This window comes from Periplaneta americana, chromosome 8, assembly GCF_040183065.1.
Source record: "Periplaneta americana isolate PAMFEO1 chromosome 8, P.americana_PAMFEO1_priV1, whole genome shotgun sequence".
NCBI lineage: Eukaryota > Metazoa > Arthropoda > Insecta > Blattodea > Blattidae > Periplaneta > Periplaneta americana.
The window spans coordinates 128,878,662-128,904,971 of NC_091124.1; the positions used below are offsets into that span (position 1 = coordinate 128,878,662).

Below are 26,310 nucleotides of genomic sequence, written 5' to 3' on the forward strand. Positions count from 1 at the left end.
CTCTTAACTGGCACCAAAGGGACCAGGCTAGTTCCTGATACGAGATTTTGCTGGATAATTGAATAAGTACCGGTATATAAAAAAAAAGTTCGTATTTCATGGTGCCAAATGTTGAAACTGCAATTATGTGAAGCTTATTTCTCTATCACTTGCTCATAACTGAATAAACATAAAAACTGTGTGGATTTTTTTTATTAACACACAACACACATAATACACTAATTTTGGGTTCGAATATTCATTGAAAACGAAAGTTCGTGCGAAGTTCCTAATGTGGCAATACTGATGGCCCGAACATAACTAACTAAACATAAAACCTGTGTGGATTTTCTTTATTAAAACACATTACACAACACAAATAATACACTAATTTTAGGTTAGAATATTCACAGAAAACGAAACTTCTTAATGTGGAAACGCTAATGGACCAAACATAACTTAATAAACATAAAAACAGTGTGCATTTTCCTTATTAAAATACATCACACAACACAAATAATACACTAATTTTAAGTTCGAATATTTTGAAAATGAAAGTTCGTGCGAACTTCCTAATGTGGAAACACTGACGGCCCAGTCTGTGGCAATGTGGCAGATTTAAACTTTTTTTTTTTTTTGGCTCAGCCAAAAGTGCTGTTGTTTTGGTATTGCCAGTTATTTGGGTGCCGATTACGAGGGATTTTACTATATATATTTCCCCAACACCACACTTCCATTTCCCTTACCACGGAAGTCAGTTGCAAAATTGTATTTAATAAACTTCCATTCAAACAACATGCTTCTTTTAAATCACAGCTTCATAATTCTATTCCAATGTGCTTTATTTTATGATCCTGTTTCTCACCTATTTTGGGAAGCAACATTACTCACTGTGATAAAATGACGTTTCATGATAGTTATTTAATGTTAATTTATATCAAATAACTTTTCAAAATGCAGTATGATATTCGTAACACATTTATTGTATTTCTTATACATCATTATACCTAGGAAATCAATTGAACATCATTAAGTTACATAAGAATTTTTCCCAAATTTCTGGTTTTATTTATGATTTTAAAATATAGGAGTACATATTATACTCTCATTCAATACTGAACAGATGGAAAAACTATTTTGGACAACTACTAAATGTACATAGGCCAGGGACTAAATTCAAATACAGGCCTAATAGAAATCACCGGGACAAAATTCAAATACAAACTGCTGAGCCATTTATACACGAACCCACACTTTCAGAAGTCCAAATTGCGATAGAAAAGCTGAAAATTACGTCTCCAAGTATCGATCAAATTCCAGCATAATTAATACAAGAGGGTGGAAGCACATTATGTAGCGAAATTTATAAGCTTGTACTTGCTATATAAGAAAAAGAAATTGTACCACAACAATGGAAGGAGTCCATAATTGTACGTAACTTTAAGAAGGGGGAAAAGAATAACTATAGTAACTTTCGAGGAATATCACTTTTGTTAACGTCTTATAAAATTTTGTCCTATATTCTTTTGAGAAGATTAACTCCATATGTAGATGAAATTATTAAGGATCATCTATGTAGTTTTAAGCGTAACAGATCGACTGTTCATCAGATTTTTTGTATTCAACAGATATTGGAGAAAAAAATGGAAGTATAAGGGTATAGTACATCAGTTATTCATCGATTTCAAAAATACATAGGACTCAGTTAAGAGAGAAGTTTTATATGATATTCTTATTGAATTTGGTATTCCCAAGAAACTAGTTTGATTAATTAAAATGTGTCTCAGTGAAACGTACAGTAGAGTCTGTATAGGCCAGTTTCTTTCTGATGCTTTTCCAATTCACTGTGGGCTAAAGCAAGGAGATAGATGTACTATCTCCTTTATTTTTTAACTGTGCTCTAGAATATGCCATTAGGAAAGTCCAAGATAACAGAGAGGGTGTGGAATTGAACGAGTTACATCAGCTGCTTGCCAATGCAGATGACGTGCTTTGTATTACCAGTGTTGTGTTATCTCTAACCTTGATCCTTATGTCACGAGACTCTGTGTCGCTGCTATCAGCTGTAATGTAAGCACATAGCTCCAGAGAGAGAGGAGTTCATAGGGATGGGTGTTATGAAAGAAAGAACTGTGATTTTATCGAAAACTATTCAAAATCGGACACATGTATATGTGAACGTTTTTCTTCACAAGGATGTCAGGAATCAGATCATAGAGTATGGCACAATCTTCGTGAATGTGTGCGCGTGCGTGATTAATAATTAATAGTGTATCAATGAAAGTTAAATTTTTTAATACATTGTGCAACCGCACACGGAGTCATAAACATTTCCTTGGCAATCTAGTCTGTAGTTGTGAGTTCCCATGAATCTGGTGATTGTGATTTTCTTACAAAATTCATAAATAAATAATTAATTCTGGCACTTCATTGTCGTTAAGATTTCTGACAATCATTAGATATGATGATTGTGTACATAATTTTATGCATGCAAAGCCTGATGTTAATTTACTATACAGAGTGAGTAAAAAGTATGGAACAATGCTTGTAACTTTCTTATTTCTAATTTTATGAAGAAACGATTTATATAAAAGTTGTAGAGTATCAAAGAAGGAATATTTTGAACATGTTTTCAAACACTATGATTTTCATTTATAAAGGCTGTGCCAATGGGTCTGTTTTTTTAAATGGCACGATGTATTTCCCCATTTTTGGATTTTTCAGGTCTCAGTACATACAAAATCATATTCTTTTTCAATTTTTAAACCATTGTTTTACAAAAATTACCTCTTTTGATGACAATGGGAGATATTAATAAAAGGAAGTTACTCAAGAATCTGAGCATTGTCGCTGCTTGATATTAATAATAAGATCTTGCTCATGTTACTCGCCGAGGTCGTGCTCAATCACCTCAGCCGCAGAGCAAGTGCTCATGTTTTGATATTAATAAAGCAGAGGTCATGCTCATTGTTACGAGCAAATGCTTACGATATCCTGAGGTAGCTTATTAGCAGACTCAACGTACTCAAGAGATGTTTATAAACGTGATGGCAACATTCATGAATGTGATTCCTGATCGAAGAAGAAAGATTTATAAAAGACGAGGGACTCTGATGTGCATAGTTACTAAGATTTGTACAGATTTGAATGGGAAAATGATGTGTAGTGGCTTACGAAACATTTCTTACCCGAATCGAACGAAACAAGGGGTGGAACACTAAGGAATGCAGAGAAAAAAAAAAAGAAAATATTTCTAAGGTGCGTAGGAGACCCTGGTTTTCAGGTTGGTGTAGTAGAAGATATTGGTATTTCACAAGGGACTGTGTCCTTAGAATTCTGGGAAATTATCTGTGCAATTAAGGAAAAAGTAGACAATTGGATACAATTACCAATGCTGCTCTTGAGGCAGCTAAAATTCAATGGTCAAACAAGTGTACATTCCCTGATAAATTTTTAAATTATGGTTTATTTAACGACGCTCGCAACTGCAGAGATTGTATCAGCGTCGCCGGTGTGCCGAAATTTTGTCCCGCAGGAGGTCTTTTACGTGCCAGTAAATCTACGGGTACTGACATGAACCTGTCACATTTATGCACACTTAAATGCCATCGACCTGGGCTGGGATCGAACCCGCAACCTCGAGCGCAGAAGGTCAGCACTATACCCACTGCACTACCAAGGTCGACACATTCCCGATGTTATAGGGGCAGTGGACTGTACCCACGTGCTAATAAAAAAAACTATACATGGGGATATATATAAATAGAAAAGGAGTCCCCAGTATTAACGTGCAGGCTACGTGCAATGGAAATGAGAGATTCACCAGCGTTAACATCAGGTGGCCTGGTTCTGTGCATGATTCCCGTATATGGAGAAATTCTTTAAAAAGGTTTTTCTTGTTTCCAGTCCTTTTTAGGTCTGTTTTCGATTTCAATCGGCTTCTCATATTATTAATATTGTTCATAATCTGGTTTTCTATCATTTCCATGCCAAATTCCTGCTTTATTACTTCCCTGATGGATTCGACAGCTAGGGGAAGTCCATGTAATTTGGACCGGCGTGTAATTTGAATTGATTTGGATTTTGGTATTTGCAAGTTTGGTCAACTCCTGTCTCAGGTAGGAATAGCAAGACCGTTGAGAGTAACTTTCTGCCTGCAAGTTATTTTGCTATTACATTCAAAGGTGAGGAGTGAGAAGAAAATAAGTTTATTAATCACAATCCTTAAAACCTTACACTCTGTCGAGATTGAGTGCTGTGTAGTTACTATTTATATGTTTTGCTTGTTCAAGTATTGCAAAAATATAAAGATAACTTATACCATAGCTGCATTCGTCTATTTACAATATTTTTGTAATATTTGTTTATAAATGGAATATTTGCACGGTGTGTAATTTGAACCGACCATGAGTGTGTAATTTGGACCATTGAAGCAATATTTTAATTTTTGCGCTAGTGGATGGTTTTACCTGTGATTCTGAGGACAATATTGAATAAAAGCTTTTAATATTTGACAGAGAGATAAATATTATATAAAGACATATACAATAACCCCATAATTCTGCTTTATATTCACAAACTTAGATACAGTAAGTTTCTTATATTGGAATAGTCTCTAATAAACACGAATGTAAAAAACTTTCGCCCATTTTTAATTTGTTCTGGAAGTCTGGCTGTGGACCTCGCAGTGCAATAGTTGTAAAAAGCGAGCCCATGAAGACTGTGCCGAAATTCGGGATGAACATTATTATTATTATTATTATTATTATTATTATTATTAAAATATTTTAATATGATTTATTTAACGACGCTTGCAATTGCAGAGGTTATACCAGCGTCGAAGGTGTGCCGGAATTTTATCCCGCAGGAGTTCTTTTACATGTCAGTAAATCTACTGACATAAGCCTGTCACATTTATGCACACTTAAATGCCACCGACCTGGGCCAGGACCGAACTCGCAATCTCGAGCACAGAAGCCCAGCACTGTACCGACTACGTTACCAAAGCAGACTATTATTATTATTATTATTATTATTATTATTATTATTATTATTATTATTGTGCCACATGTGCAAAGGTACGTACAATGTATCATAATGTTCCATTTTATTGTTCAGAATTACTTAAGTAAATTAAATTTCATTACGGCAGTTTATATATACCAGTCCCAATTACACGATTTCCCGGTCCAAATTACATGGAAACACATTTTATTATAAACATTGTTTTTAAACAATTTATGACAATTATACCGGTATTAAGGTGGCCGGGTAGCTCAGTTGGTAGAGCAGCTGGCTACGGACTGGAAGGTCTGGGGTTCGATCCAGGTGGTCACAGGATTTTTTCTCGTTGCCAAACTTTCAGAACGGCCCCGAGGTTCACTCAGCCTCCTATAAAATTGAGTACTGGGTCTTTCCCGGGGGTAAAAGGCGGTCAGAGTGTGGTGCCGACCACACCATCTCATTCTAGTGCCGAGGTCATGGAAAGCATGGGACTCTACCTCCATGCCCCCCAAGTGCCTTCATGGCATGTTATGGGGATACCTTTACCTATACCGGTATTAATGTTTAGTTTCACCAAAGCATTCACTGCACTATACTAAATTTTGTTCATAAAATTTATAAAGATTTCATTGAAGTGGATGAAGTAATAAACGATTTAAGTCAAGTGATTTAAATTGCATGGATTTTTCCTACATGTTTTTTGCCCTTGCTGTCAGGGAGTTGTGATTTCTGAAGCACTTTTTTATGGACTTCAATAATTTGTACAAAACATTTTTGTGCTTTCCTCCATTGTGGAACGTAAACTAAATTTTTAAGCCACTCCTCAGACCAAACACGTTGTGTTTGTTAAGATAGCCTATCTACTATTGGCAACCCTCTGATATGAAATAGAGTCGGAAGTGCAGAAGGATGTAAATAAAGAAAAAACAAAAGTTGAACGAATACAGAGGAAATGCTCATGTCGCTGATCTTTTGCTCCGCCATTTGAAGATGTTTTTATTAATACAAACTAGCGACGCTGTGCTCATGCTCATCAGGTCTTACTAGGAGTTTCTCAGTTTTATTAATATGTCCCAATGTATGTATGCTGAACAAAGGGAAATTTTAATGCTTCAGTACATCAATTTGAAGAGGCTTTGATTAAAGAATTGCAGACAAAAGCTAATGGAAACAATTGAATAAAGCTAATAAAACAATTGAATAACAATATTAACATTATTTAAATTTATAATTTAAAAAAGACGCATTGTAGAATAACTTATGCACCATTGAAATTTAATTGCAATAGTAATAAAATACATGGATTTTAAAGCAAGAAAACCCATTAAAACCAAAATTAGCATTGTTGTGTTGTATCACGTGTTGATTTCAGTTCACAAAAGGTGCTCAAAATGGCCCCCATTTACTGCCAAACAATGCATAAATCTGTCTTTGAAATTGTTTAATGGTCTCAGCAATACTGTTCGACTGATCTGCTGAGATACAAACCTCTTCTTGGATCTTCCTTCTATCACCATAGCTGATCATCATTAGTATTTCAATTCATTGTCTTCCTGTAAGATTTGCCATGATTAATTAATTTCAGGAAGATATTGTAATGAAATAACCGTTGTTATTCAATTGTTTTTATTAGCTTTATTCACTTGTTTCTATTAGCTTTTGGCTGCAATTGTTTAATCCAAAGCTTCCTGAAATTGATGTACTGAAGTATTAAAATATCCCTCTGTTCAGTACACATACATTGACATCAAAAACGGTAATTTTTACAAAACAATAGTTTATAAATAGCAAAAGAATATGATTTTGTACTTACTGAGACCTGAAGAAACCAAAAATGGGGAAATAAGTACATAGCGCCATTTAAAAAACCAGACTCATTAACACACTCTTTATAAATCAAAATCATAGTATTTGAAAACATGTTCAAAATATTCCTTCTTTCATACCCTACAACTTTTGTATAAATAGTTTCTTCATAAAATTAAAACTAAGAAATTTACAAGCATTGTTCCATACTTTTTACTCATCCTGTATTTTTAATGACAACAAGAGAGTATATAAATTCCTCAAAAGTATTAACATGAAGAAAGAACTTTCAAACATACCTTTCTTACATAACAAAATCAAAGATTAGGACATTGCAAACACATTCGACAAACATTATTCAAACTCACACACAACCCTCCCCTCATATTAATAAAGCGTAACAAAAAACTCATCAAGAAAAATATAAAATCAAACCACAAGCTAAATACAACACAAAACCCAGTATTCAGTAACAACTTAATGATACACAAATTGAACTAATGCATTCACCACTTGAAAAACAGAAAATCTCCCAGCCCAGACCAAATTCATCCAGAATTCATTAAACATCTCTGCAAAAAATCAAGATCGCAGTTTCTAACACTACACAACATGGCATGGAAATCAAAAGCCCTTGCTGATTGGAAAAAAAAAAAAATTATAATCCCAGTCTTGAAGAAAGGAAAAGCTGCAAACATCAACATTTATAGACTCATTGCTCTTACAAGCACTGTAGCAAAAATAATGTAAATAATGACCTACAAAAGATTAAATTGGTACCTAGTGTCTCAAAATCTCATAATATCGAGACAAGCAGGATTCAGAACACCACACTCAACTAACACGCAAATCATCCACCTCAGCCAAATAATTAATCAAAGATAGCTTTAACATTTATCATATATCTCTAAAAAATACAATTTTCTCGAAAATAGGCAAGATTCTAAAAATTCATTTAAAAAATGACGTAAACCACTTAAAAATAAGTGAAATACATATAAAAATATGTTTTTTTCTTCCCCCAGAAATAAACAACTTTCTTATTTAATGCTAGTAACAAAAACTTTTGTCTTTGCTTTGATGGTGTTCGTGGTGGTGGTGGTGGTGGTGGTGGTGGTGGTGGTGGTGGTGGTGGTGGTGGTGGTGGTGGTGGTGGTGGTGGTGGTGGCGGCGGCGGCGGCGGCGGCGGTGGTGGTGATAAAGATGCTAGTCCCTCAAGTTTAAAAATGGCTTCTTGTAATTGACATTCCAAACTACAAAACAATTTTCCAGCCAAAGTAATAATGCAATATAATTTCTTGCACTTGGTTCTAATCACACACATGCATGCACACCCACATACACAACTAGTATATGATGTTGATGTTGAATGTTTAGGTTCCCGAATGGATCAAAGCTGAACTTGCCCAGTCTGAAGCTGTATGGACAGGATTTACAGCTTCACAGAACAATGAAAGGTAAGTGATAAAATTGTAAAATACAAATAAAGATGATGTTGCAACATATGTTAATATTTTATGTAGACCTTTTGTAAAGAAGTGATATAATTTTTTTTAGTTCAGTTCCGCAGTAAATTTTGTTACATAAAAAAGTAAAATGTAGGGTAAAAAAAAACATATAAACTATATATTCTCTCTCTCTCTCTCTCTCTCTCTCTCTCTATATATATATATATATATATATATATATATATATATATATATATATACCCACACGGTGCTTACAAAAATAATTTGAAGCTAAGAAATTCGAACTGTTACTACTCAAGATATTTACAAGTAAATTAAAGTACATTACAACAGTTTGCAAGTTCTTCAAAGTGGAAGTTTTCTCTTGTTCTGAGTAGTTTTCTTTTTTGCCAGCATCTGTTTGTTTTGCTGGTGCTCTTCTTTCTTCACCTGAAAAGCAAGGCAGCCATCAAAACACTTGCTGATAGAGAACATCTGAGTTAATGCACACAGTGATAAGTAGTTTGTAAGGAAGCTATTACACTCGTATACTTTACTCACTGTCGTCAACCAATATGGCTTTGGCTGCAAGAAAACTGGAAATCATCTTTTCACCTTGTTTTGGATGATCCAACATTTATCCATCTCTTCAGTTTACAGTTTAGTATTTGTTTTATTAGTAATATTTCTTTTATATTACCACACTAGAAAACGTTACACCATATTTTGTTTCGTTGTTCTATTTCTTAATTTGTATGACAGTAAAGAAATTACTGTCTTACTTTTGCAATTCATTAATCCATGATCGACTAAAGATACAAAAAATTCAATTCTGCTGGTTTCTACTCTGAATTTATTCCACAATTTTCACATTTGTGTGTTAACATTGGTATATCCGCATATTATTTCCATTTCGAGATCTTATTTATAGATTATGACTATAGCAAATGTTTCTGCCTAGATAATTAAATACCTATATAAAATTATTCCATAATTTAAAAAAATTGTTATATATATATAAAAATTATTCCATAATTTGTGATTATTATGAATAATCAGGAAGAAACTTCTACAGGTGGCCTCTCAAGTAATACAGGGCACTCACTTGGCCGGAATGACTATGTAAGTATGTACTATACATGTATATACACGTGATTATATATAAAATGTGAAAAAAATTGTATCACACGAGTTAAAGTTGTTTCCTTCTATCATGTGAAGCACAACTGTACAAAACTGGCGATTCTCGAGCAAAAAGCATCCTACATCAATCTTCTTAATGTATCCAGCTGTTTGCTGACAACATAAAGTCCACTATAGTCCACTGTAGTTTATTCAGTTGTTTTTCACGAGAAATGAGGGGTATTTTGATCGGTGTTCAAGCATCCTACATCCTGCATGTAAAATGCAGTTCAGTGACTTCTGCTCACTTACGAGTCTTCTGGCGACAATTTGGAAGAAATCCTATCTGACAACAGCATTTAGTGGTGGCATAAGCAGTTTTGAGACAGGACTGCCATATACATGACTGAAGAAAGCATGGACAAATAATGAATCTAATGTATTGTTTTATTCAAGCAAGAATAGTGAAATTATAAATAAATTATATACTATTATTTTTATAAAGAGCCCAGATATCTGTTCATCATTTTATGGACCTGATCAGCTGACATGTCTCATATTATACCGAAATTGTATATTTGCTCTGGCAGAATCTGTAAATAGCATACAGTAGAACCCCAACTTTATGTTCCTGCTATTTACGTTTTCCCACCATTTACACTATTATTTTTCGGTCCCTTCAATTTTCATATGTTCATAATGTTACATAAACCTGTTACATTAGCGTAATTTCAAATTTCTTGCAATTTACACCGCTGTGAGCAGACACAAAATGGCGTCTCAAATGCTAGGAAGTTAAATGGCGTGTTTGTTACCTAACAGATGCGCTTGGATCATGAATTTCAATGTTGCCAACACTGAATTATCATCTCGATCTAGATGAAATCTTCCACGAAAGTGATAATCATTCAGAAATAGTAAAATCCATTACTCTTCAGACTATTAACACAAGATACTCACAGGATGATTGGTTACATATTTACAGAGATGGCTCACTCATGAATCCAGATGAAGGAGCTGAAGCAGGTGCTACTTGCCCTATTATTCATTTTATAAAAATGTTGGCAAATGTACAACAAATTTTGATGGTGAAGTTGAAGCTATCTATGCAGCTCTCCAAAATGTTTTTCCTTGGTTAAAGAAATGCAAGAATATAGTTCTCTTATCTGACTCCAAAGCTGCAATCCAGCCAGTTAGTACAACTACTTTTGCTAAATCAGAAAAAATTGAGGAAATCCATTGTATGTTAAGGCAGATTCAAAATTTAAATAAGACCTTAGTTCTCCAATGGATCCCAGCCTATTGTGGAATATATGGTAATGAAAAAGCTGATATGTTGGCCAAGAAAAGAACTAGAATAAATGTAAAGAAGAATTACAGTTTTTCATATGAGTCCATAAAACGAGTTTTCAAAAGGAAAATTAACAGCAATTACCACACTAATTCTCCAAGTGAACATCAGATTTCAAGATGGAACAATTTACTACAAGATTTAAAATCCATTTCTGATCTACCACGAAAATCTGTTGTGGCCATGTTCAGAATGATTACTGGTCATGACTGTCTTTCAAAACATCTACATCGAATTGGATTATTGGACTCTGCTAAATGTTTATTATGCAATAAAAAAGATGCCATGGACATGAAACATCTAAAAATCTGTGAATCTCTGGAAAATTTTATGGACCTTACATCTAAATATTGGGAAACAAGAAGGACAATGACTACACTGTTAAATATTGAGTACGGTATTAGACACACACATTGTACTTTTATAGCCTGCGGTAATACTGATCTAATTTTATGGGCAGTTTAGGGAATTTGTTATATATTCGTTTGTCAACCTGCATATTTATAAATGCAATAACTGATTGCATGTCATCATATTTTTACACTGGTGTACGTGATTTAAATCAGTATTTATATCGCTTTGCTATTGTAATAAGTTTTTCTTTTACAGTATTGAGCAAGTATGATGGCAAAGAAGGAAAGGAAAAGTTCCTCAATCAAAGATAAAATTAATATATTTCATAAAGTCGACACTTTTTTGGGACCACGTGTTGCTTTGGCAAAGGAGTTAGGGATATCGGTCTCGACGATCAACATTTTGTCATTTTGATCAGTATGCCTTAACTACTGCAAAACTATGTGTAGAAAAATATCCTTGGTATTATATGCCTCATCTGTACATAAGATTCTAATGCACGGGGCCTCTCATTTCTGACGCACTTCTCCCAATGGGAAAATGTCAGAACAAACTCAAGAGGCCAGAAATAAAAATATTAAATCCTTCCATGAACGTCATTTAAGAAAAGCGTCAAGAATTGTTGAAGACTACCTTTTTAAGACTGATATTGACTTCCGATCCAATCATCACATCACTTCGAAAACTGTCAAGAAAACTTCAAAAATCTCTTTCATGTGATGAAGTTCACTTTCTTTAAGAGCCATTATTTGAGATATCCCTAGATTTTTCTTCCAGAACTGACATTAATGCTACTTTGATGAGGACAACTAAGGCGAAAACAGCAACGTGAAGCTAAGCTAATGTATTTAGCAGCATTATTGATGTATTAAAATATTTTAATAGAGGTAAAGTATTATTAAACTTTAAAATTTCCAACTAAATATATACTTCTTTGCTATGACAGTAATACAGTTACTGATAGCTATACATGGGGCAAAAAAAAAAAAAAAACAAAATTCATTTCTGCTTAATAAGCTCTAAAAGCATTGAAATAGTCAGTTAAAATATTATTTCCATGAATTTGCAAAAAAAAAAAAAAAAAAAAAAAAAATTTACTATAGGAATTTTGCCGGTTTTTCTGTTCTTTCGGATCACTGTGGGGTGAGGGGAGGAGGGAAGGAATAGAAATTTGCTACCTTGATATATTCCAGAATAGGATCGTCCCTCAGCTGCAGGATAACCCACAAGACCTCATTTGGCAACAAGACGAGGCCTCCCACCCATTTTTTCCTTCATGAGTTGTTCCTCAATGATGGATCAAATGTGGTGGTCCACAATACGTGGGTTTTTCTCTGGTGATCTGCCTGCAGAGTCTCACAACCTCACTCTCTGTGATTTCTTCTTATAAAGGAACGTCAAGGACAAGTTGTATGTGACATCGCTACCTAGTGCTGCTTATGATTAGGTTTTTCTCCGGAGCAGTTGTTTGTGCGCTTTCATTCGGAGACCTCCAGTTACCTCCGATTGATGCAGCGCAGGTTGTATATATGCTGTGGCGCAGACTTACATTTTCCGCTGAGCATTCCTTTAATCGGATCAGGTAGTGATTCGAGTCTGCTGACGTCTGTGTATCTTTTAAAATAAGTTGTAATTTGTTCATGTTTATTCTCTCTGTTATGTTTATCTCTCTCTCTCTTTCTTCAGCTTTTTTTTTTTCTTGTTTTGCTTGAAGTGCTACGTTAGCTGACAGATTTTTTTCCAGTTTCGAAATTCATAGTATATATGAAAAGGCATATTAGTTTTCTGTCATTGATCAAATTAATAACATTAAATCTAACTGCAAAACTAACGCAGAAGTAAAACTTTTCAGTAGCTAATGTATATATTTATACTGTAGTTCTCCTGGAAACACTCATTTATTCATAAACAGTTTTTGTCAATTATTATTCTAATTGGTTAGTTTAACGTAAAAATATTACGGGAGTTTCAGAATGGAACAAAAGAGACATGTGGTATCATTGGGTTAAAGTTTACTGTCCAAAATAATTTATTCAGATTCTTCACCGGACAGGACTGTGATCATTGTGTTAAAGGGTGTCAGTATATAAACTGCCTCTTCTAAAACGTGCCACTCTTTCCCTACAATAAAAATATAAGTGGTTTATCAACTTAAGGATAATTGTAAATATATTATTACCACACGTTTCTTTAGTTTCATTCTGAAACTCAATATTTTAATCTAAACAGTAAAATGTAACTCAAGTTGTCTAAACACTAAAATATAACTCAAGTTGTTTTTTAAATATTTCATATGTTTTTTTATTGTCTTGAAAGTTACGTTTTAGAGAAATTTCAAGACTTTTTTCTATACTGTGGGCCTTTGGGATCAATAGCACTAAAACAATTTAAAAAGAAATCGTATCAAATGTTTTGCGTAAATGTTTTTGTCGGTGCTTTCATCTAGTTCGCGATTGTGCGATCGCTTCAAATGGTCTAACAAATTCGAAGTTCCATCACCCTTGGAGTAAATTCGCTCACAAAGTTTACATTGCACGACTTTATTATTATCTTCTACTAAATTAAAGAATTTCCATGCGATGGATATCTGATTTGGTGTCACTTTATTCCACTCAGAACTACCGTCAGTCCGTATGCATTGGTCGTCCTTGAGCTAACTGTCGCTTCGCTCTGAACCACCGCACCCCTCTGTATGTCCCCTGCTCTACCTACGGTAGTACCGGAGATCACTGGTGGAGAACTTAATTCATAATCTCCGATTCCTCCGCAGTAGTAGTCACTCTGATGAGCAGCACTATCGCTAACTACCAATCTTTCTGAGTTGAGATGTAGGATTGTACTCACTAGATGTGTCATGTGATGAAGGGTGCTCACATTGAGTATTTGTGTATACTGTATGAACTCTTTCGTCCCATATAGTATGAGAAATTAATTTTCAAACTCCAGTATTTTTGTATACTCCCTGTATAATAGGAACACAGCAAAGAGTTGGCAAAGTTGGAAAACATACTATTCCTTTTAATTTTAGCCCCTGAGTATCATATGAATATAAGAAGTTTAGCTATATGCAATCTAATTCTTATGTAACCACATTCCAGTTGATGCTGAATGTTTACCTTTATCTTGTCTTCACATGTCGTCTGTGATGCCAGGTTTTGTGTTGCATATAAACGCTCCCAATGCTAGAAAATGAAAAGAATCTGTTATAGCGAATTATAACTACTCATTAGAAGTTCATTGTGACAGCAAAATACAAGGTCATTCAAAAGTCATTTCAAATTTTAGTGATGGTAAATATTAAATTATTTCCGGTAAAAAAAGAAACAAAAACATCACTGTGTTGGGAAAACAATGGGGTTCGATATTCACAAAAGACTGGGAGTAAGCCTGCATTCTGTTGTTCAACAAACACCATCCTTTCTGCAACAACATGCAGAGCATTTTGCAAACAATCGCACTCAGCAAAGATTCTCCTGCAAATACGGAATCGACGTTTATATTTTGAGATGGAAGGAAAGTTGGAAGAAGAGCAATTTGGCTTCAGGAAGAGAAAAGATACGAGAGATGCAATTGGACTGCTGCGAACAATCGGCAAGAGAAAAATAAAGAAGTGTGGACTGGAAAATGCTTCTGACACAGTAGTTGGAATAAACTTATGGAGATCCTGAAGAAAATAATAATTAATAATAATAATAATAATTTATTTATTTAATCTGGCAGAGCTAAGGCCAGTAGGCCTTCTCTTCCGCCCAGCCAGACTCTAATTCTAATTCTAATTAAATACATTTGCTTACATAGTTATTACATTAATATCTAGATCATAAAACAACATGAAAGTAAATGATGAAAATTGGATAACTAATGCTAGTGTGACAATAATAAACACTGGTAAGAAATAGTTATAATAATAATGATAATAATAATAATAATAGGTTTTAAATGGAAAGGGAGGGCGTGATTTTGTAACCTTTATATGAGACAATGAGTTAAAGTCACGATATGAGAAGAAATGTCAAAAGGAAGTGGAACAGGGAGAGAAGTATGACAAGGATGTCCTTTATCACCTACCCTGTTCAACTGTGAAGAACTGTTTTCAAAACATGAGAGGGGTGATAATAAGAGGAAGAAGAATAAAGTGCATAAGATTTGCTGATGATATGGTGGTGTTAGCAGAAGAGAAGACAATACTACGAGATACGCTACTGGAGCTAAATGACAACTATGAACAGTATGGAATGAAGATAAATGCAAAAAAGAAGAAGACCATGGTTATCAGAGGAAAACTAAAGAAGGTCAACTTGCGGATTCGAAATGAGGCAATGGAACAAGTGGACATCTTCAAATACTTTGGGTGTACTGTAAGCAGTAACATGAGCTGCTACCAGGAAATCAAAAGGAGGATAGCAATGTCAAAGGAAGCTTTTAATTCATATAGGAGGAGCATCTTCTGCGAACCTCTGGAAAAACAAAGGAATAGACTAGTGAAGTGCTTTGTGTAGAGTGTGGCATTGTATGGGGCAGAAGTATGAACACTACGATGAAGTGAAGAGAAACGACTAGAAGCATTTGAAATGTGGATATGGAAAAGAATAAAGTGTATGAAATGAACAGACAGAATACGAAATGAAGCTGTGCTAGAAAGAGTGGGTGAAGAAAGAATAAGGCTTAAACTGATCAGGAAGACAAAAGAAATTGGCTGGGCCACTGGCTAAGAAGAAAGTGGCTACTGAAGGATGCACTGGAAGGAATGGTGAACAGAAGAAAAGTTTAGGGTGAAAGACGATATTAGATGATAGACAACATTAAGATACATGGATTATATTCAGAGACTTGGGCAGAACAATGAAGGAATAAATCTTGGAATATTCCCAATTTCTTGTGAGAATTCGTACTTTAGTGTAATTGCATAACCAAAAGCTATTCGCAGTTAGATCTATAGATTTTGAAGACAATATTGTTGGAAAGTGCCTACTGATGATACATTTACCAAAGATCTGTGCAATTTGTTTTGCAGAGGTGTAAATGTGGGGCAGTGCGCCATCTTGCATGAAGATTATGTCTCCTAGGTCGTGATTCTCAATCTAGAAATGTCGAAGTTCTGTAGTATATTGTAGTAGTGCTCCCCACTTACTCATCAAATTTCATCTCGCTACCATCAATTCCATCGACGCTAAATAATCCAGTAGTTGATACAGAGCCGTTAAATAACCAAGTACAAGTTAAAAAAAATGTGCTTCGCCTGTCCAGAAAATTCTGCCTTCTCTTGAATTGTTAAGTGTTCTGTATTTTCTCAGACCTTGACAAAGATTTCTGTTGCTTCATAACAGCATTGAACCAGCTGGACATTTAATGATAGAACATTGCTTGAAACTTAAAAATCCTTGTAGCAGGTCTAATAAAATCATTAATGTTTTAATTAACAAAATGCTAGCTACTATGGAAATACGAAAATTAACAAATGAAAAAGCTCGCCGTTTGCCCAACATAACGATGTTTTTTTTCACCTCAAATATTATAATATTTATATAATACTTTAAAGTATGAAGTGACCTTTAAATGACCTTATACTCTAATCTTAAAGCTGGTGGAATGTCATTAAAGTCTAACTTATTGAAGATCTCCCATCAGCTAAGTCCTCTTCTAAGTTGGCACCTGGAAGATGAATAGCAGAGAGAAGTGGCTGACAAATTTTACCTGGAGTCCTCTCATTCAGGCTTCCCTCTTCTCCTAAAGGTGCATACACTCATAATAAACAAAAGAATGACGAAGCGAACCTTTGCTGTTCGGAGCAACATACAAATACCCAGCAAATAATCAGAGAACATTATTGCATTCACTGGTTATCCGCAATAATGGCAGACAAAGATTTATTATATCGTGTGCAACAGTTGTTATAGGCAGTCTAACAAAAATAAAGTTCAAAAATATAAGACGATGGTGACAGATGCCACTATACTGAAGTCGCAATCAGTAGCCTACAGAATAGAAGCATTGACTTGTTTAATTACTTACGTTAAATTCAATGAGATAGTTTTAAAACTTCTGTTGAATTTCAGCAGCAGACTTTGAAATGTTACTACGTAAAATAGGCCAAAAATTTGCAAGAAAGACAAAGACTGACGAGAAGCAATACCTGTTCATGAAAAACTAGCACTCACACTTTAATATCTGACGACAGGTGGAATTCGTATGCAAGCTTGATGTATTTTGAAAAATGTGTTATGTGTCTTTCACGTGTTAAATTTTGTTACCTTGTTAACATAATACGTTTTCCAAAGTGATATAGTGTTAAAAGTTGTGTAATCAAGATGTATTGATTCATTTATTGGAAGTTCTGAAACAGGCGAGTTCCATGATTATTCCAAAAATTTTCTGGTCCCGATACAATTCAATAAGGTTGCTGCAGGGCTGTATTTATAATTTTTGCCATCCTGAGCAACTGAAAGAACATTGTCCCCTATACATAAATAACGTTATACGAAAATTTAGTAGAAACGAAGACAGAGAACTGAATAATCATTATTCAAATGAAATTAATTAGTAAAAGAGATATGTAGGCTAATATCAAATATAACTTTAAATGTCAATAATGTAGTACAGTACATTCAGCGATCACCGTCCTGCTTTTTGTTGGGTCTGAGATCTTCTAGATATTGTTTCACTCCTTCAGCTTAGTTTACTGCCCAGAATTCTGGATCATCCCTAATTTTGTTCATTTCATTTCCACATTCATCACAGTTGTTACATGGGTGCTGATCGATATTCCCATTAATTTCATTTTCACTATCGTACTTGCTGTTAGTTTAGAAGTTGTATCACACAACGCTGAAGATGTAGGCCTACTCAATCCGTTTTCGAAAGAATACTTCAGTTTCATCTTGAGCAACTCGACTTTATGTCTTTTACTACCTGAGCACTTTTTGTTTTTCTGATTATTTTAAATTTTGATTTTTTTTCTGTATTCCGCCTCACTTAATCCTTTTTGCAGCCAAACTTAACAATGCTAATAATTTAGCTTTCATAATTTAACAATCACAGACAGCCACTTTTAAACATATAACTTGTGTACTAGTTCATTTCAACTGATAATAATAATAATAATAATAATAATAATAATAATAATAATAATAATAATATCTAATAATAATACAAACAAAGAAATGCAATGATAAACATTGGAAACAGTTGGAAGTTCAAAGAGTTAATCAACAATGAAATAGTTTTGAAATTACTGTAAAGAATACATCAGCAATGGAAGAAGAAAAAATTGTATTGGTCATAAATAAATTCGTTAGTTGAACAATTAATTTTTCTAACCAAACGAACTCTTTTATTATAAATGTATGCCAATTTTTGCAGAGAACAGGTATGTGTTATGACCTGCCATGTAAAAATTAAGCAACTTACAAGCTTTAATTGTGAGATGCATGTGTGAAATAAAGTCTTGATTGGTCTATTATAATCACACAACCTTACTGCCTCTTACTTATTAGTTAATTAATTACATATTGTTCTGTTATAGTATAAAATACCTATTGTTTGGATATATAACAATTAATGTAAAAAATGTGTCATAAATGCACGTGTATATAAAATTTCTCAAATTTTTACAGCTCGAGTACAGTACTAGTCCCATAAATTTGCCATCCAGGGCCCAGTTCATGTTGGCCTATGTGTAAATATGCCCTGGGTTGATGAAAATTTCTTCAGTCCACTCAGATTTGACATACTAGTATTGGTTAGTGAAATTATATTAACCTCTGTGCTCTGGTGCTACAATGAACTACAAACAAGTAACAAATCCCGTCCACAGCGAATGCGAAATTCCTTTGATTTACCACCAAGTGACAGATCACTTACAAAGGCAAACCAAACAATCGGTTCACCTTTGCTGGACAGTCCACATGTTCTCTATTCAGTTAGTGAATGGATTCGTTCGTTGTTTGTTCGCTACATGTTTACACACCTTAAAGGAATCATTTAACTCATTTGACAAATAAAATATATATATATATATATATATATATATATATATATATATATATATATATAATTTATTCTTTTCTGAAACTCAGTTTATCAATCCTTACCTCAGGACTCTTCCTCGGTCTCTTTCCAGGAGATAAACCACTCTGAGGACTTTGTGTTGCATCATCATCATCATCATTGTTACCTTTTCCATCATCTGCTTCCACTCTGCAGAAGAAAACCAAGCAAACAGGTAGCAACTTTCAAATGTAATAAAGAGAGCTTTTAGTAGCCAAGGTAACGTTAGTTTTACACATGCACACTCATACATACAATATACACATACACTAAATCACTAAAAAGTGCACTTAAAGTTGTGATACATATACTATGTGACTCAGGCACACACTTAATGAAATAACAATTTACATGTTTTAATGATACATCTTCTACAATGTACAGAAGCATTCATTAGTATTCCCAAGAGAAATTTATATTATTTTCCGAAGGCTTTAGGAAACATGGTGGGGTATAGGGAACTTCTCCTGTGATTACTTCTAAAAAAAAAAATGTAAATGTTATTGGTATGGCATCTTTACTTCATTATTTTATTGCATAACATTAATAAGAATAATACACTAAAATAGTAAACTTACTGCACTTTATATACTATACTTTATATACTATATACTATACTAAAGGTTGCGGATTCAATCCCGGGCCAGGTCGATGGCATTTAAGTGTGCTTAAATGCGACAGGCTCATGTCAGTAGATTTACTGGCATGTAAAAGAACTCCTGCGGGACAAAATTCCGGCACATCCGGCGACGCTGATATAACCTCTGCAGTTGCGAGCGTCGTTAAATAAAAAAAAACAAACATACTATACTATTCTTTATTATTAATGGATGTTTTCATTGACATTCGATTATAGAGAGTCTATACCTATATATATATAAACCTCTGAGGTTGTGCCTTATGTACATCTATTACCAGGCAGTACATCTCACTAGATGATTCATGTCAGAGGAAGAACAATTGTTTATATGCATCTGAAATCTCATTAGTGTAATATGTAACTAGTTGGCGATGAATGCAATGGAGGGGGAAAGGAACTGGCCATCCTATCCCATTATCTCCTGACCTAGTTGCCTCATAAGTGGTGCCTTGTTAGTATCACTTGTGAGGTTCAGACCTGTCTTTGGACAGTTGACCAAAAAAAAAAAAAAAAAACCTATGTATATTGTATTAACAGAAATATATCTATCTATTTTATTATAAATGTAGATACAAAAACTTTAAATTGAATCTCATAAGTGGTGCCTTGTTAGTATCACTTGTGAGGTTCAGACCTGTCTTTGGACAGTTGAAAAAAAAAAAAAAAAAAAAAAAAAAAAAAAAAAAAAAAAAAACCTATGTATATTGTATACTGTATTAACAGAAATATATCTATTTTATTATAAATGTAGATACAAAACCTTTAAATTGAATCTCATTAAGACATTTAACTATGGGCTTATCTGAAAGGAAAATAGGTAAAAACTTGATGGTGGTCACCCATTCTTCCCGAGTCAGGAAATACAAGTAAAACTGTTGGTATATTTGACCTGTTCCCAACATTCCTATGATGAATCCATTCGTTACCTCGAACATATAAGAGATATTTCCTAAAATTTATCCTCAATTTTATTCAAAGCCTAAACAAACAAGCTGAATGCTATTATAATTACACAACAATAATAGGGTTTACAATTCCTTCTGTATATTGATTTGTCTTTCATTTTCCAATCAAAGTCCCCATAAGATGATAATTCCAGTCGAAGTTGATTTCGATCAGGAATAATGCTTCTGTACATGAGCATAGCACCTAGATGACTCACAATTTGACATTGGAGAGTTGCTTCAAACACCATACACTACGAGTAAAATTTCAGATGAATAATGGCAGTGTTGCAGCTTGAACTGTTTTTAAAATTATAATCATGTAAATTCTTATTCTTCATTTATTTTTTCTGTCACTTCAACAATGTTATATTCTTAACTTAGTATGTATATGTATACTGTAGGTTATGGTACCGTTGGTTTGTTTGTTTTTATTCTTATTCTTTTTAAACTTTATGTGTAATTACATTTAACATATTATTATTATTATTATTATTATTATTATTATTATTATTATTATTATTAGCCTATTATTTCATTTATTATTATTTTTTTCTTCTATCCAGTTTTCATTCTTGGTCACACCCAACCTCAAGCATTTTGCTTTTTCGGGTGTGACCCAGTTACATTGTATTTATACAATAAATTGTAATATGTAGGCTATTTTACTATGAGATTGGTAATCAGTTTCGAATTTTGAAGAATATTCATATAACGAGTATTACAACAGTATTGTAAAATATTTGTTATTGTATGTAAGTTTTGCTTGCAATAAAATCTTTGTAATCTTTGTAAAAATGTATCAAGAAATAAATATTTTATAAGACACACCATTTCCTATCTTAATTTCACCATCTTCTCCAGGAGACCAACTCCATATGAGCTGTACAATGAATGTCCTATATTATATTGCTGCGAACACTAAGAATCCCTAGAGTTAGCACTAACATCTGTAACATTTTAGTATGGAACAATATAAGCAAGCAATATCCAGACAGACGTTTCTGACAATTAAAATTATCACACTTCTTAAACATAAAGCTGAATGAAAGTCTTCTTGAAGTCAATATGATTTATTATAATGTGCAACATGAAAGAATTATTTAACATCCAAAGATAGCTTAGTGTTAAAATAAGCAGAGAATTATCAACACATACTGATGCAAAGCATCAACCTGAACTTGATTCCTGTAACTGACGATTCTTTATATATTTTCAGGATATTATAATACAACTTTTGATTCCTGCATTTATAATGTTAAAACTGAATGAAGAATATGAACGAAAATCATATCAATGAAAATAGACTAGACCTATACTCTATCCCAGATCACATATGTAACAGATTCCTCAGCCTTACAGGCTTTGATGGCAACAACTTTTATTAATTTCACTATGCTGCCAACTAGCTACTGCATAAGAAGTCACATTATAATTCTCATTTGAATTGCATGGAGCAACTGTACTTCCATCTAGAGGTCGTTCTCAATCAATGGTGGCGATCCTGGTGGTTGTTCTCTTCCACATGTTACTGTTTTTAACATGGAGATGGCCAACTGTTTTTATCATGGGGATGGTCAGTCTGTTATATATATGATCAGGAATTCTATGAAAAAAAATCTGTATTTTAAAATTGGCCAAACTTCGTTTATTTGAACAGATTCCTGCGTGTTACTATTTGTAAGAATGAATACCTGTACAACAGAAAAGACCAATCCAGTGAAATTCCTTATACTGTATTGCCAAAATTTGTGCAGATGGGGAAAGGCTTGGATGATGGTGTACTATGTGTGAGGTAGAAACCTTTCAAGTTTAGAGAACCACATAAGTAAAGTAAATAAATAAATAAATAAGTAAATACGTAAATAAATTTCAATTCAAGAGAAAACTCATTTTCTTCTGTTTATTTTTAACTTTCATACACAGAGTGGGCCATAAATCACTGTACCTCTACATACTTATTAATCTAATGCAGTCATGTCAAACTCTATGCCACCATAAACCTACACAGAGCAAGAAAACTGCAATGCAACATGCTGTTATAGAATTATGTGTAGAGTAATTTAAAAACTCACAAATGCTGGCCACTTGACTACTATTACATCAAGTTAATTTAACATTAAATGTTCAGCACATCACCACCAATTTGTAGCAACGTCTTTACAAAAACACTCATAGATAATGCCACATTATATTTTCCCTGGACCAAAAATACAATATGATGTTGCTCCGAAGTGGCAGCGGTGAGTTTTCTGTAGAAAAAAAAAAAAGAGTATTTTCCTTGGACCAAAATACAATGTACAAAGTGACCAGACTATCATCTACAGTAAAACCTCGATAAGATGCGCCCACTTATTACGCTATCCTGTGTAATACACTTTTTTTGTCCAGTCCCTGTACATTTCATATATTAATGCCTTTATAAAATACCCCGTTTGTTGCGCTCAAGTCCCGCATAATACAATGTTTTTTGTGGAATATTTTCGATGTAATTTTCAGCAATGTAGTAACAGCAATGAAACATCTTGGTCATTGAACTCACTGGTGCCATTAACCTTAAAAGTATTGGTATTCGACCCTTTATCTGCGCATTTAAATCTTCATACTTCATACCTTAGTATACCCCATCCTCTTGTTACGCTCTCTTAATCGACTCTTACCTGCGCGATTAAAGCCTACATACAGTTACAATACCTCACCCTCTTGCTAACCCTCTCTCAAACAGCATTCCTCACTCGGCCATAATAAAATTCTGGAAATTTTTGCTGGTCAGTTTATTGTCCTTTACTGTATTGAATTGTCTGTGAATGTGATTACAATAAGTTAAATGAAAAGTGCTTTCTGTGTCGAAAAAATTGGAAATCTTTTTTTTTTATTTGGTTATTTTACGACGCTGTATCAACATCTAGGTTATTTAGCGTCTGAATGATATGAAGATGATAATGCCGGTGAAATGAGTCCGGGGTCCAGCACCGAAAGTTACCCAGCATTTGCTCGTATTGGGTTGAGGGAAAACCCCGGAAAAAACCTCAACCAGGTAACTTGCCCCAATCGGGATTCGAACCCGGGCCACCTGGTTTCGCAGCCAGACGCGCTGACCGTTACTCCACAGGTGTGGACTTGGAAATTTTACGAAAATACGATGAGAACAGTACTCTTACTCAGAAACAACTCTCTGATTCATTAGGAATCCCATAATCGACATTAGGAACGATAATAAAAAATTGGGAGGATGTAATCGCAGGAAACTGAAGTGTGGTAAACATGAGAACTTGGAGAACACGCACACGGCAAACAACTATAAATGACTTCTTTTTTTTTTTTTTTCGAAAGAATTAAGTACAGTACATATTGTAAATGTTTTTGAGGTACAGTACAGTGATTACATAATGGAGTAATACTATATTACCTTTCATGAATCATGTATTTCAATAAATAAAAATGCTATTAGATACTGTATATAAGTTAAAATTAGTATACCCTCCTAATACGCGGTCCTGGTTAATATGCGGTTTACACCCGGTCCCTTGAACAGCATCTTATCGGGGTTTTACTGTATTTCACTTTCCTTAGACGACGTACCACTATCACCAATACTAAAACAAAAAAAAAATCGAATGCTCTAATGCAGCGGTCATCAGCACAGTGCACTCTCAGGCTAGCGTCTCTTACCCGTAAATAAGAGACTGCACTATAGTACATCCATGGCTGCTGGCGGATATGCACTCTCCCGCTTCCTGCTGCATGATGAGGCATATTACAATGCACTGCTTACCTGTTACTCATTTCAGCAAGTGCTGACGACCACTGCTCTAATGCTTCATTGAACTACACTAATAATTGCTCTCTGCAAATTACATTCAAACATAAGTGCAGATATCAAATGTACCAGCCGAATGATCCATAATGCATTTAGTACTATCAATACTCTTAATGAAAAAATTATTTATTTAATTCAAATTGTAAGAGAGATATTAAAAAGGAGGGAGAATTATTAAAAGGAGGAAAATGGAGTATTTTATTAATGTGCTTAATAGTTTCTTTTTTAATTGCAAATCCATCTATTTTTTTAAATTATATTTTTTTAATGTTTCATTGTTGTGTATGCAGTAGTAGTATTGGAAGGGAAAGAGATAAACAACTACCGAAGTAATCGCAAATGGGTTTCAAGGTTGCAGGGATATTTATGTCCTGATTGTCTGTATACCTGGATGGAAAACAACAAAATAATAATAAAATGTGATCGTTTCGAGCTGCATTTTCATTTATTTTTGCATTATGTTTACAGAAATATTAAAAAGCTAGAGAATTTTGTGTTAAATTAATGTTCTTCCTTTCTGAAAAAAATGCTACTACTTCAAACTTAAAACATTTAACAACTTGTTCTGCAAACTGAGGCAAATTTAACAAGCAGTTTGGGTGACACCACTAGTTGCAGTGAACGGGATATTGTTGGAATTATGTTACTGTGAATCATGTTTAAAGAAGTTCAATGAAGTGCTCTGAAGTGGAAACAAGTTTTTTTAAAGGCTGTGATTTTTATTGTCTCAATGTGTACGTAATGGTGATTAACCATATCAGTTTCACAGAACATAGCATATGGATATCACATGTAGACATGAAATGATATGAATTCGGGGTGGAGGGAGAACAACCTCAAGTGCACTTAGGCCAGACCACTCATATGGATCGCTGTGAAATTTTTATGTAAATGAGAAATGGCTGGCATGTGCCTGGAGTACTCTATCACAGGAAAGATTCTTTTACATGGCATAAATCTATGACATGTGACCGAAGCAAGCCATGCTAAGGATTTTATTAATTTGCACAGCATGATAGTTACTACACTACTGAGGATGACTGACATGCAGGCTTTCGCCTGTTTTTGAGTTACTCTGTTGTCCAATATTATTGGTCTCATAAGATACTGAAAATGGGTGTAACATGTAAACTTTTAAAGACTTTACTTGTTCTTGAGTTACTCTGTTATCCCTTATATAGTCCACACCAGTGGAGTAACGGTTAGCGCGTCTGGCCGTGAAACCAGGTGGCCCGGGTTCAATACCCGGTCGGGGCAAGTTACCTGGTTGAGGTTTTTTCCAGATTTTCCCTCAACCCAATACGAGCAAATGCTGGGTAACTTTCGGTGCTAGACCCCGGACTCATTTCACCGGCATTATCACCGTCACCTCATTCAGATGCTAAATAACCTCAGCTGTTGATAAACCGTCGTAAAATAACCTACTAAAAAAAATATCCCTTATAGGTAGTGTTATGTTGGCAATTTGCCCTGCTGTGGTTAATTAATCATAAATAACTGAGTCATTCCCTGGAACAATAACCTATGTTATGTCGTTTTTCTGTTACCAGCATATCATTGTTGTTCCTGCAATAACTCCTATGTGACATATTTATCGATTTTCAGATTTTTGCTCTATTAAATAACTTAAAGAGTGATACAGTAAATAATAAAATCTTCTATATGTAATTATATTCCTTTGTTTCGAAAATGTAAGAATTCACAGTCTCCTATGTACGGTTGCCATAGGATGAATAAATGTGTTTTTTCTTCCTACTGAAAATTTTTATATTTTGCACACAGAATTATTGCAGAAA

At 34.1% G+C, this 26,310-nt stretch overlaps 2 protein-coding genes across 7 annotated transcripts in view; one reads left to right on the forward strand and one right to left on the reverse strand.

The window, feature by feature from the left end:
• The window catches only part of LOC138705031 (serine/threonine-protein kinase Nek8-like), a 232,638-nt gene extending 211,120 nt beyond the window's left edge, over positions 1-21,518 (forward strand). For both annotated transcript variants that reach the window (XM_069833582.1, XM_069833581.1), the window contains 2 exons: positions 8,167-8,246; positions 19,184-21,518. In XM_069833582.1, the coding sequence (XP_069689683.1) occupies positions 8,167-8,246; positions 19,184-19,190 (87 nt within the window). In that variant the 3' untranslated portion in view covers positions 19,191-21,518. The remainder of the gene's footprint in view (positions 1-8,166; positions 8,247-19,183) is intronic.
• The window catches only part of LOC138705032 (non-homologous end-joining factor 1-like), a 77,219-nt gene continuing 51,226 nt past the window's right edge, over positions 318-26,310 (reverse strand). For 4 of the 5 annotated variants that reach the window (XM_069833585.1, XM_069833584.1, XM_069833589.1 and 1 more), the window contains 3 exons: positions 19,155-19,260; positions 14,181-14,246; positions 318-8,687 (listed from right to left, as the gene is read on the reverse strand). In XM_069833585.1, coding sequence (XP_069689686.1) covers positions 8,604-8,687; positions 14,181-14,246; positions 19,155-19,260 — 256 coding nt within the window. In that variant the 3' untranslated portion in view covers positions 318-8,603. Of the gene's footprint in view, positions 8,688-14,180; positions 14,247-19,154; positions 19,261-22,561; positions 22,947-26,310 lie in introns of those variants that run through there. The other variant, XM_069833588.1, reaches the window with a different exon arrangement.